Consider the following 12,519-nt stretch of genomic DNA (forward strand, 5'->3'; position numbering starts at 1 on the left):
GCCGCATTTTCTTATTCATCACGTCACAAGAATTGAGAAATGCATTTGGATAAATCACGGTCGTAGGAAGAGAGATGTGGAATGAATGTAAGAACGTCAATGGCTGATATTAATAAATTAAATCATGAATTCAGAGGTTTGCAACCCTTAAGAAGAGAGTAGAGACCGAATTGCGGGTTGCATCACAGCAAGCAATTGAGCGTACTAACCAGGAAAGCACAACTTTTTCAAATGTAATAACCAAATACTTTTACCTTTACTTTGTTCGGATGGTACTGGGACCAAGAGAAATCGCCGTACTAAGGAGGAAACGTACTAACCAAGTTCCACTGTATTTGAATATCCAGTATTGCCGCTCATCGCTAGTGCTGCTATCATACGGCATTACCTACACTTTTTCGGGCTGCCCTCTATGAAAATCATCATTACTATGTTGACTAAGGGAAATGGGGGTGGGGTGCTGGCATCACTAATAATTTATCTCTCCAGAAACATGAACTTCGGAGTAAATATGTACGAACAGAAGTGTTCAAGATAGAGCACAGAAAAAATTTGAGACCAGCACTGATAACCTGAACTTTGATATTGATGGAACACTGGTATTCTGCTACTTCTCCTGCTTTGTGAGCATAAAAATTAGCAGAAATTTAATCTGGCTTAATGAGCTAAGACTGAAATTAGTGTTTTTTATGTTTACCCCGAGGTTTCAGCAAGTCAAAATGTTAGTTTTGGTTCTCCCATGATATGATCTGTCTCTCCTACACCTCATTTATGACACTGACACAATATAGCTTTTCCACGCATTTATGCTGAGAAGCAACGAGGATTTTATGTACATTTTCATATCATTTCAAAGACTTTTTGCTGGAACTTTAAATTCTAAATGGGATGGATAATATTGAAGCCATTGTCATTTAGGCGCGTCAACCTAAACGATTTAAAAGCGTACCGTACGTATTCGTTATTAAGTTTTCAGTTGTTGTTCGTTATTCATAATGAATTGATACACCATAACATTTGATAGGGTAAAGTTATATTTTAATCATTAGCTTTTTAACCATGTTTAAACCAAAGGCACATATTTCAAGAATCGGCGTTCCTTGGAATTTAAATACCCCGGTACGCAATGTGTTAATAACAGAGATATTTAATATATGAAAAAAACTTTTATAATTCATGAGTTGGATTAATGCATTGCATTGGTGAAGAAGAATTGTGCCACGAAATATTAATCCTGGATAGCTAATGCTAGTAGGAACCAAAATAACTAATGATGCCCATGTTGAAAACACACCATTTTTAAATTACAGAAACTTAGAGCCATGCACTCTCATTGGCCTCAAGTTTGCCCTGTTGCCAGATGCTTTGGATACATCGCAACCTCCAGAGGCAAAGCGTTCCAAGTCATGAGCATCAGCTGTCCAGGGTTAAAATTTTGCGATACCATTTTTCACCACCCAGTAAATGAAGAAAAGTGTGTACTTGCCAGGAGAAAACTAGCACCACCACTACACTGTGTCCAAGAATAAAAAGTGAGCAAGGTATCCCCAAAGCTAGCCATACATTTGCATGTTGCTAGTTTTCACACGGAAAGCACACTCAACACAATCCTGGATGATACAAATCCAATCTCAATGATCCAAATTACTGTACTGATAACAAGGTTTACACCACTTGTACTAATTAGAAATAAATAAAAGAGCCCTAAAAAATTTTAGATTTTCGTGTGATAAAGCACACGAGGAAAAGCAGATTATTTCTCCTGGAATAGGGAATAAAAATTATCCTCTGACCAACCTATGAGCAATGATCTAATTTCACAGGCAAAATTGGTAATTGGACATCATTAGAATCAGCAACAAAGAGGGAGACTTACCTTAAGATAGTCACACAGGGATCCCTTCTCATGGAATGCAGTGATCAGCCAAAACTCTGTTTGCAAATTTTCTCCTCTTTTTTCCACTCCAATGTAATGCAGAATATTTTCATGATCCATATGAGGAAGCTTAAAAATCTCTTGCTCAGTAATCCATGACTGCTTATCCTAGAGAAGCACATAAGAAGGAAATAACATATTGATATTGCTTCAATGAAACAGTCTTACATCACTCTTAGTGATTTTTTAAAGAACTACTTTTGAGACCACCAACTATTGTAATATTAAAAATTTCATATTATTTCTTTTGCCATATGTTAGGAGTTACACCTTTGGTTGAAAACTCAATTTTGTTTTGTACCAGACTACTTTTACAAATTCACACTACTGAAAGATTCCTGATAAAAATTAATTACGCCTGTTAAAGAATTCTTCCTCCTACTTGCATTAAATCACTTACAGGTAGAATTAAATACTACACAAATTTACGTTCTAGCACTTCTAAAAAACAATAGATTAGTATCTTAGAGTAATATTTCACAAGCTTAGCAGAGAAATGCAGTAGAGCCTTAGCCTCATTCGTTTGATGAACTGTTTGAGCAATTATCCCCAATCACTTTCCAAGCACTTCCCCAAAACACTCACCAACTCGCCCTTACCTAACTTCCTAAAACTCACAACAACTCATTTGTAAATAGAATGGGCATAAAATAAGCAAAGGAAGCACAAAAAGAAACCAAAGTGAAAATTGCTAATGAATGTATCATGAATGGATCGTGCCTCCTTTCACAATCTATTTGGGCCATGTACTCCAAAATTGAATTGAAGATATATTGAAGGTAATTGAAGATATCATCGAGGATAATATGAAAATAAGAATATTCCACCACTTAGAACATAGGCGATGACCATTTAATAAGATTGGGGTTTAAAATTCATCGCCTGCTGGCCCTTCATCTGTTTCCCAAGAAAAGACAAGTAGCATTCACGGGAGGTCTCTTTTAGGGTAGTGTACATTTATTTAACATGTGAATTTCACAGCTCATGCAGAAGAGAAAGCTTCCCCTCAATAATACTCCCCTAATGAAACATACATATGCCTGTATTAGCATTTCTTTAAACTTTAGTTATGCTGAACATATACAGAGAAAGCATGATCAATGATGTTAAACTGGAAGTATCGAGTTAAAACCACTTCAATCAAAACTACTTATACAGGACATTTTTCTGACCCATGGCTGCTGCCATCATTTAAACTTTACTAAAAAAAAGACCCTAAAAGACCCCATCAGATAAATAACTAAAGAATCATTTGTAAACTTCTTCTAAATATAAGGCATAACTCAGCATAAACTGAAAATTTCAAATGCTTGACCTACTTATGCAAGAAATGGAAAAGTCACAAAAGGAATAAATACCTGGATGGGAAAAATTTTGACTGCCACTGTCTGTGTCTTGTATTGTGCCTTCCATACGGCTCCAAAGCGACCTCTAGCTTTGATTTCAATAAGTTGAATAGGCCTCAGGCCCATTAACAAAGGTGAGGATGGTGGAAGAGGTAAAGGCTCCAATGTGGGAACCTGCACAGTAAGGAAACAAAAAATTATGAGTGACATGATGATAGTGGCATTTAAAAAATAATATGGGTGATAAAAAATCAATAATTTTTCATAAGGAACTTAAAGTTATTTTTTGAACTACACCATGAGACTTTTAAGATTTAGAGAAATTTCTCGACATCATTTAAGTACTACCCATGCAATTAAAAACAATTTTAAATTAGAAACACTACAGGAGTGTTAAAAAGTTTAAACATGGAAGCCCAAACAAATATTGTAGTCCACCTAGCACAAATAAAAAAATCACTACACAGCAATAAAACTAAGGAATATAAAAATTTGGATGGAAAATTCACAGAAAAACCTAACGAAAGAGCAAATTATATTGATGAAAATATTTCCATCCCTCCATCACACTAACAACAAAAGCTCCAGGTAAAATCAGCAACCATGCTTGGAATTGTGTGCAAAACATTTGGCACCAAGCATCCATACAACTCTGACTTTAGAAGGGGAAAAACTTATCTTCAGGAGATGGGCACTACGGAATATTGATACTATGAAAAAAGCCAGAAATCTTCATATTTTAAATAACTGGAAGCATTGCTTAGAGAATTTCCACCTAGAACATGCAAGTAATCACTTCAACTAATGATAAATAGATAACTTTCCATTTACTTCCATGGACTAAAAAAAAGTATTTAACATAAGCATGGCCATTTAAAATAGAGTAATCAAGTCTTTCTGCATAGGGGCACAGGCTTACACAATTCTGGCACAGCAAAGTTTGAAAACTAATGCCTATAAAAATTAATAAAATACATGCTTCTCAATTTTTGACAAAAAGATTGAGCTCAGACTCAGGGGAGCTTAAGATGCTTTGAGTAAACCAAAAATTAATTAAAAGTTGTAACTGCTACTCTCAATACAGTAAAAATTCCCTTGAAATGTCAGTCAAAGATTAAAAGCAACAGCATATGCATATTGCCCATAGCAAAAAATAGTGACTATAAAAAAAATTAAATACTCAGCAATCCAGACAAAATTTTATTTTTGCTAAATATCAGGGGTAATGAAAGAGTACTGAGGTATTAAGAGACCTTTTGTGCCAACTGATCCTCTTCCACCACAAATTTTCAACAAAAAAATTAGTGAAATACAAGAAAAATGTTTCCATAACACAGAAAAAATATGTACTCAATATTTCCAATCTTTAAGGTTACTCCTGTAGAACATTAATCATGAATACCACATGAAATCTCTATCCTATTGACATCAGGGACACTTAATACATGAATTTTGTCTTGAGTCTCTGTGGTCAACTGCATGAAATTAAATACTAAACCTTGATTAAACTTGACAAATGAAGAGATTTTGTCTTAATGCAAAGAGCTCATGGGCATTTGTATTAAGATTTATGTTTACTGTTCTAGCTGCATGTTGAGAGTCATTCAGATTAATCATGACAAATGATACTTACACTTTATTTTTCCTATCCAGATATGAAGGAGGGACAAAAGCATCACAACAAATAAAACTGAAATCACTTTATCCTACACCAAAAACATGATGAAAAAATAATTCTTCAGCCTAGATAAGGAAAAACAGGTCTCCTTGATCAGACCTCTCTTAACTAAGAGAAGACAATTTAACATGACTCAGGATATGAATCATTTAATGCTGGCAAGTATTGTGAAAATCTGATGCCCATATCTGTCATGATTATTTTCAAAATTAGAGTAATGACGCAAGCTGAATGAGAGTTACATTAATTCTTTAACCTGCACTAAGGTCTTTGTTCACGAGCAAAAATTGAGAGTAAAACTAGGACCAAACATTACATGACACTGTGAAATATTGCTTCACGATCAATAACACCAGCTGAAAAGCTATTACTGTAGTTTGATGTTTTCTCAATGAATTACTAATGAGAACTTTCCTTAGGTCTCAAAAGATATCAACTTGTTCGAAACCAAACTTGAATCATACTGCTACGTGGAGTTCTTACTAAGCCTATGTTTCGAATAATGACTTAACAACTGAAATACTGGCAGAAATGAAGCAATTGACCAGTGGGAAAACCAGTACATATAGACCATACACTGATAACATATGCTAGATAGCCATTTTCCAATTTCGGATCTTGATTCCAGCCTAGAAGAAGTTTTCACCTTCCCGGACAAAATTTGCAACAGTGATTGCAAATAATGACAATTAGAATCTTTATTAGAGGAATGAGGTCGCTAAAACCATAGGTTTCCAGCCCACTAAAATCTGCCACAACTGCTGAGCAGATTGCAATCTGTACATAGAGAAGACTATATGGCTAATTTCCACAACAGACAAATGAGATTACAAGTAAATATATTATGACCTAAAACCTTATTTGGAGCTAAAACAAGCCGTAAGTAAAAAAAAGGAGTAACACGGCTACATGCAAAGGTTATATCACGACTGATGCATAACACCCAGGAATAAAGGACCTAGAATAAACATCAATTGCTACAAAGCAAACCAAGGAGGAACATGCTTGTGGCAAAAAACAAGCACTTTTCTTGCAAAGAGGAATAAACACAGAAGATTGTAGTACTCACCAGATTGACATCATTTTGTTTACATCATCATAGTATTTACGTGAGCATGAAATACCAAAAAATAACACCTTAAAGCATTCATAGAGATAGTCACACGAGCATATTTAAAGCAATGACAATAAGGTATTACGAGACTTATCTCAATAGAAAATATCAAATAACATACCTCATTAAAGTATGCCATTTTTCGCTGTCTGTAACACCAATACAGGAAGGAGGCCACAATTCCGAGTGCAATGAGACTACAAAATGTGTAAACGAGGTTGTATATCACTTGGTAATTTGCGGGGTGGATTGGTTTTTTCGGTGCTGTAAATGACAAAAATTAGCAACGTGAATAACGAACTCAGCCACTATATGAATCTTATATTCAATAGCAATAAACCTACTTTGAGTGGTGGGAGAATGGGTTGGGGAGGGCTCCCAAGTAAAGTTGCTGTTGCACATATCCCCTTCGCAGCAGCAAAACATAAGCTGCTTCATAGGCTCTTCTCTTTTTTCTATGCATTGCTGCTGATCGTAGCAACTGATGTTGTCCAAGAAGCACCCCTGTAAGTCATGAGTTTATAACGTTTTATTACTAAATGGCTTCGAAGACAAGTAAACTTTGCCTTATCAAAGACATGAATTATATCAGGGTGTTGAAGATTAAAGATATGCAGTAACAGAGTCGAGGCAACTACATGGAAGATGTACGGTTGCCTAATGCTACAAGAAGCTACCTTCACATTAATGCTCTGACAAATAAATTTTATTCCAATGCCATTTCGGAGATAGATACATATTGAGAGTAAAAATTGATAAACGTTGTTCAATAATACAGGCAAAGTTGAATCATAAAAGAACTGCACTTATATAGACTTCCTCATATACAACAAAAGCAAATGCGGTGGGGCTGAAAATACCTTCAACTTTATGTAAGGTTTTCCATCACTGCTATTCTGCCATAGCACATAGCAATGGTTTCTCTTGTCAGGCTCCGTTTGCGCACATTCTTGTGTTTCGTTGCAGCCTTGCCTTGACGTTTGACATAGGGTTGCATTGTAGTACTCGCAGCGTGTGGTTGTGATTGCATGACAGTATGAAACTTCTGAAATTACGCATTACATTTTGTTATATGAAGACAAGCATAATGGTAAACTATGACTACTGTAAATGCTAATCAGGTCCCTTTAACTTACCGAAAAACAAAAAAAGGAGAAATAACAGCGACGTCTTCATGAACGCCCAGGGTAACATTGAATCTGATAGTTCAGACGTGTACTAGGGAACTACGCAAACACATAATACGCAACAGCAGGTGTATTACTTCAATACAAGGTTAAAAATTTCAGAAGTAACTTGGCACGAACTAAATGTGGCAGAAAACTGATATTATCAAAATGTTGTTTACTTTATTCAGCTATATTGAATCACCAAAGATCCAACATACTGAGAGAATACGAATTCTTGTACACATTATTCCATCGAAAACTGATGATTGGGTTTACTGCTCAACTTCACGCAGTACTTACTAGCGATAACATGCGTAAAGATGTAAGTCCAAGAAACACTTGTCCCCATTGAATTTCTACTCATATCAGTTTTCATACGACGCACCGACCATTTTATGAGACTAATTCGATGATTATTAGCTACTTTCTTGCCAGAGAAGACGAAAGATCATCGGCCCGCAGTAAACAAGACCACTTATTTCATTTCAAAACAATGCTACGACGATCAATCCTTACATCACTCCACGGTCAATTACCGAACACTAACACCAAAATATCCCAAGTCACATTGAGGAAAGTGCAAACACAATATGAAAATTGGCATTAAAATCCATTATTTCGAGAACAGCACAACACCACGACAAATAACTTGCTTTCATTACACATCAGATCTCTCCACATCGGCGAAACAATATGGCGTACTTTTTTTGCGGGAGCACGCAGTGAGAACTCCCGTATGTCCTTCAACCTACCCTCAATATAAGGAGGTTTAGGATTGGTTCAATATTTCCCGCTTGGGGTTCGGACCTGCGTCTTCGCATTTCTCATGTGCTGACGCCTATACTTATCAGAGGACGGTCGATTGTCATGAAATTAATACAATTCATTATATTTGAATAGGAATCAGATATTACTTGACAACTCTCAATCTTAGGACTTGAAGGAAACGCAGATTTCGAAGGTCTAGCTTCTAATGTTTTTATTGGCATTCCAATCAATAATTTTAAACAAGCCATAAAACAATCTCAACAGTGCACTCAACGGAATTAAAACAATTCATATAAATAAAATTCACATATATTTACATTGTATCAAAACGATGACAGGAGAAAGTGTTGCAGTAAGAAGTATATTGTAGTGGCGGTACCAAGACAATTGCTACAGAGAAGGCTTTACATAAGTCTTTACACAGTTTTGTTCATTAGTTTTCATTGAAATTAACAAAGGATAACAATACTGGAATAGAATAAAAAATTCATTGCCTTTCTCTCCCTTGTTCGGGTAAGTATACACTTAGAAGGGAGACAAAAAACACTCCAGTAAGACAAACAAGCGCGACAGTGGTAGTTGTGGTAAAAAGTTGTGCATAAGTGTAACGGCAGTACCAAGCAGCGACCAATATAAAGCTCAAGGACCCAAAAAGGTGATTGTCCATATCCCATTCTCTAACGTTAACACCGTTGGCTTGTCCAACCTCCACTGAGTTGCCACTGGCATTGCTGCCCACAGGTCTCTGATTATGAACTAAACAATGCACGACACAATTGTCAAAAAGTCCATAGTTTTGCAGAGTCTCACTGTCTCTCAGGAGAACTTGCCCATTAAATATTAGTCGAACCAGCTTATTGGTTTGGATTTCCAAGCCGAAATGCCTCCTGAAATGAAATAGACAATACATGAGATACGACTTATCACTGTTAAAAATGCACCTTCAATTGAAGACAATTTTTATTGCCAAAAAATCTTTTGATCATAGAAGGAAGCTATTTTAGCTCATGCAAGGACCAATGTGATGCAAAAATAAAATACACCACTATGGCATTTACCTCTTAAATTCACCCAGCTGTTCTTCAAGATTTCCCACGACCAACTTCTGTGTATCATTCAAGTACTTGAGACGTATTCTAATGACCCCCGGAGAGTTTTCATCGTTATCATCTTCCTCAGTGTTTTCATTTGGAGGATGAGTGACTGAAGACTCTGGTACATCTTCCGTATGACTATCACTGCCAGTGGTAGAGCTTTCTACGACATGGGGTGTAACAGTTTTCTTTTCAAAATAAGCCAGTCTTTTTCGTATAACATCAGTGCCTTCTTCGTTGGTTGAACTAGATTCTACATCATTAACAACTTCCGTGTCTTCGAATGTGGCACCCGAAGAGCTATTTGTGTTATCACCACTAGGACTTGAAACAACTTCAGAATTCTCTTTGAGAGAATTGGTAACATCACCTGCAGCCGTCTCGCTCTCTTCTTCCAAATTGCTAGGAGAAGGGATTTGTCCTGTATCTATTGAGTTCTCCCCTGTTGGTTGTGCAGTGGAATTTGTTTCCAACCGTTGCCGAGTCATCATTTCTAAGACCAACACAGCTCGTACAAGAGGCTGCTCGGCAATACTCGTTGACCACCATGCCAGTAAACCCACAACAATAATAAAAACAACAACAAAAAACTGAATCACTTCATCACCAATTCCTTCTATCAATGACATTCTTCTTCTCCTTCACCTGGAAAACAAGGAACCCGAGTTTAATTTAAACTATGAATATTACAACAGACACTCAAATTCCAGCAGCATCATAGTTTTCCGTTTACATCAAGCGATAAGTATTTTGACAGGACACCTATTTGAATCGACTGCAAAAATGTCCGAAGAAAATAAACACAGATTGAAATACTCCAATTGTAGCCTGAGGCAAACGTGATTATTTCAAATATGCAGAAACTCTTGTGCAACCGTACGAAATCAAAATAGGCATCACAACGCCACAATTATTACAGATTAAAGTTCAATATAGATATATCAACCGGATAATACGTAACAGTCAAGGTGAATACTGTCACTACTTGCCACTAGTAGGTGCTCGCTCGCGTTAATTCGTTGCTCATTCGCTGGATCCTCTTGTTATTTCTGGTTTCTGATGTAAAGGAAGTACTGAATGAGTCATTTCATAACGTGATCGTTGGTGACAGTAGTCACAATGGCAGGGATTTTAGCGGTTCCGTTGAAGAAACCGTCCGATGTAGATGTAATCAAACCATTGAAAAATTTCCTATCGTCCACGTACAGTTCAAGTAATAATCAGGAAGATTACAGCGATGCGGTAAATGAATTCAGTAAACTAAGGATTAGTGCTATATGGCGTGCGTTCGAGAAAAATGAAACGGCCCTGGAGATGATGAATTGGTATGTCATCATTATGAATATTAATGGAATTCGCAGGTTAACTTAGTTGAATATTTTATTTAGTGTCTTAATACTTGATCGTGATGGTCAACTAACTGGAGCGGTAATATAACGTCTGAACCCGTGATGTTTTGTCCTGTGATGACGTCTTTGTTTTGATTTTGTAGCTACTATGATCAATTAACTGCATTGGAATGCAAGGTACCTCCTAACGAGATTCAAATCCCATTTAAGTGGAAAGATGCTTTCGACAAAAGTTCATTATTTGGTGGACGCTTAAGTTTAAGTAAGTACCAGATTTTATGTTCGGAAGTTGAGTTCAATATTGGTTTATTTACATATTCTCATGTATTCAATGAATTTTTAATTCTTTCAGCCATAGCATCTTTATCATTTGAGAAGGTATGCGTCCTATTTAACATTGCTGCCCTCCAGAGCAGCATTGCTGCTGCACAGAGTGTGGAAAGTGACGAAGGTCTTAAGCTGGCTGCAAAACTTTTGCAGGTAATGCATATTCATCCTGTTTTATTTGTTCATGTGGCAGAAAAGTGAAAGAATGTCTATGACAGCTAATGCGACAGTCGTAGTTATTAATTGTTAGGTGCTAGCATTTGTCTTGACCGGGATTAGAAGCTGGATCTCGCGAATTTGCGCCAGGTACTCTACCGCTTGACCCACGAAGGCATCTTCTTTCTCTACCGAGAGTGGTTGGTTTTATAGGACATGATGGCGTATGCTACTGTATGTACAGTTCTATTAGGCAGCGTATTCGTGCACTTGTCACTACATTTCAAATAATCCGGGGTATTAGACATCTCTGGCATCACAGGGCATTTTGGAAATGTAAAGTTATAGTTGTGTATCTCATTTATTTTTGTTGCATTCATAAAATGTATTGCCTATTTTTTCTATAAGTACGCACTTAATCAAGAGGAATTTTATTTCAAATTTGAGAAAATCACTAGCATTGTATCAGTGTCTACCCTCTACTCATGTTTGTGAAGAGGTAAGGGGGACATGGGGCGGTGGAAGGAGGAGGCCCAATCAGCTGACCAGAACTGAGACGTGTGGGGTTAGCAGCTGCGCCAGTCTCAAAAGAATTTTTATTTATGAAAAAAGGTTAATTGGGTGTAAAGAGGAAGTAATTATTGGTTCTGATAGGCAACAATAGGTGAAACGTTGAAATATAATCTCTGTCCATCAGGAAGTGAAATATCATTAAATTCAAGCTTTGAAACCTCTTGATATAAAAGTGTAGTTGCTTTGATGAGGGTATTAATTGAGGGTGATGATTCCTTTGATCCAGCATTTGGAAGGTTAGCGGCGATTCAGTGTGCTTCCAGCCACTCAAGCCATTCAAAGTGGAGAATTGCGTGCCTAGGCGTGACATTCAAAATGCTTCATGGTAGCTGACGTAAAAATTGAATTGTTCCAACATTTTGGATGCAAATTTGGTTACCTAGATGTAAAGCTAAATCAAGCTGAATGGTATCATGAGACAATGGTATCAATGAGGCATGAGAGATTGGTTCGAGAAAGTGCCTCTACATAACTCAATACTGATGACTATAATGCCAGTTCATCCCTTTTTAATGCAGAGATATTATGATTTTTATTTATAGCAAGCTGCTGGAATATTCAGCCACCTAAAAGGATGTGTGATGCCCCTTCTCCAGCAAAACCCAACTCCTGATCTGAACCCTGAAACTTTAGGGGCCCTCTCATCATTGATGATGGCACAGGCACAAGAAATATTTGTGCTAAAAGCTATTCATGGTAAGTAAGCTATGGATTATGTGGGTGGGGAAACAACATTAAATTAACCAAGCGGTTCCTTTTATACATTGTTGTTTTTTTACCTCTTCCATTTATTTCTAATTGCATGTATTATTCAAGGGGCTAAAGACATATTACAGAATATTACATGTTAGCAACAAGGAATTTAATATGAAATGTAATTTTTGTTGACGATAGAATTGGGAAATCCCAATCCACTTACATATAATAAACTAGCTGACCCGGCGAACTTTGTACCGCCTAACAATCTCTAATTTTCATGTTTTAACGTAAGAAATTTAAGCTATTGTGG

At 36.7% G+C, this 12,519-nt stretch overlaps 3 protein-coding genes across 7 annotated transcripts in view; 1 reads left to right on the forward strand and 2 right to left on the reverse strand.

Annotated features, from left to right (window-relative positions):
* The window catches only part of LOC124161721 (activin receptor type-2A), a 36,784-nt gene extending 28,792 nt beyond the window's left edge, over positions 1-7,992 (reverse strand). The window contains exons 1-6 of one of the 2 annotated variants that reach the window (XM_046538012.1): positions 7,211-7,992; positions 6,935-7,119; positions 6,419-6,578; positions 6,196-6,338; positions 3,295-3,441; positions 1,877-2,044 (exon numbers count right to left, since the gene is read on the reverse strand). In XM_046538012.1, the coding sequence (XP_046393968.1) occupies positions 1,877-2,044; positions 3,295-3,441; positions 6,196-6,338; positions 6,419-6,578; positions 6,935-7,119; positions 7,211-7,268 (861 nt within the window). In that variant the 5' untranslated portion in view covers positions 7,269-7,992. Of the gene's footprint in view, positions 1-1,876; positions 2,045-3,294; positions 3,457-6,195; positions 6,339-6,418; positions 6,579-6,934; positions 7,120-7,210 lie in introns of both variants that reach the window. The other variant, XM_046538011.1, reaches the window with a different exon arrangement.
* A 204-nt stretch (positions 7,993-8,196) lies between these two features.
* On the reverse strand, positions 8,197-10,176 carry LOC124161763 (transmembrane and ubiquitin-like domain-containing protein 1). 4 transcript variants are annotated; one of them, XM_046538017.1, is made up of 3 exons: positions 10,095-10,176; positions 9,070-9,750; positions 8,197-8,898 (listed from the first exon to the last, which is right to left on the reverse strand). In XM_046538017.1, exons 2-3 carry the CDS (start codon positions 9,732-9,734, stop codon positions 8,499-8,501), a joined length of 1,065 nt encoding a protein of 354 aa, XP_046393973.1. In that variant the 5' UTR covers positions 9,735-9,750; positions 10,095-10,176; the 3' UTR covers positions 8,197-8,498. The 4 variants fall into 4 exon arrangements, with proteins under 4 accessions (XP_046393973.1, XP_046393972.1, XP_046393970.1 ...); XM_046538016.1 differs by having other exon boundaries at positions 10,067-10,154; XM_046538014.1 differs by lacking the exon at positions 10,095-10,176 and adding an exon at positions 9,868-10,060.
* Positions 10,142-12,519, forward strand: part of LOC124161747 (programmed cell death 6-interacting protein) — a 37,547-nt gene continuing 35,169 nt past the window's right edge. Inside the window, exons 1-4 of the mRNA XM_046538013.1 lie at positions 10,142-10,430; positions 10,598-10,716; positions 10,807-10,934; positions 12,053-12,206. Of these exons, the coding sequence (XP_046393969.1) occupies positions 10,225-10,430; positions 10,598-10,716; positions 10,807-10,934; positions 12,053-12,206 (607 nt within the window). The 5' untranslated portion in view covers positions 10,142-10,224. The remainder of the gene's footprint in view (positions 10,431-10,597; positions 10,717-10,806; positions 10,935-12,052; positions 12,207-12,519) is intronic.

Source organism: Ischnura elegans, chromosome 1 (genome assembly GCF_921293095.1).
Source record: "Ischnura elegans chromosome 1, ioIscEleg1.1, whole genome shotgun sequence".
NCBI classification, from domain to species: Eukaryota; Metazoa; Arthropoda; class Insecta; order Odonata; family Coenagrionidae; genus Ischnura; species Ischnura elegans.

What these genes read in the sequence shown, in the direction of transcription:
- LOC124161763 (XM_046538017.1), bottom strand. Translation starts at nt 9,734, where the DNA reads ATGTCATTGATAGAAGGAATTGGTGATGAAGTGATTCAGTTTTTTGTT. An exon ending in CAGCTGGGTGAATTTAAGAG is followed by an intron (nt 8,899 to 9,069) that starts GTAAATGCCATA and finishes ATTTCATTTCAG; the next exon opens with GAGGCATTTCGGCTTGGAAA.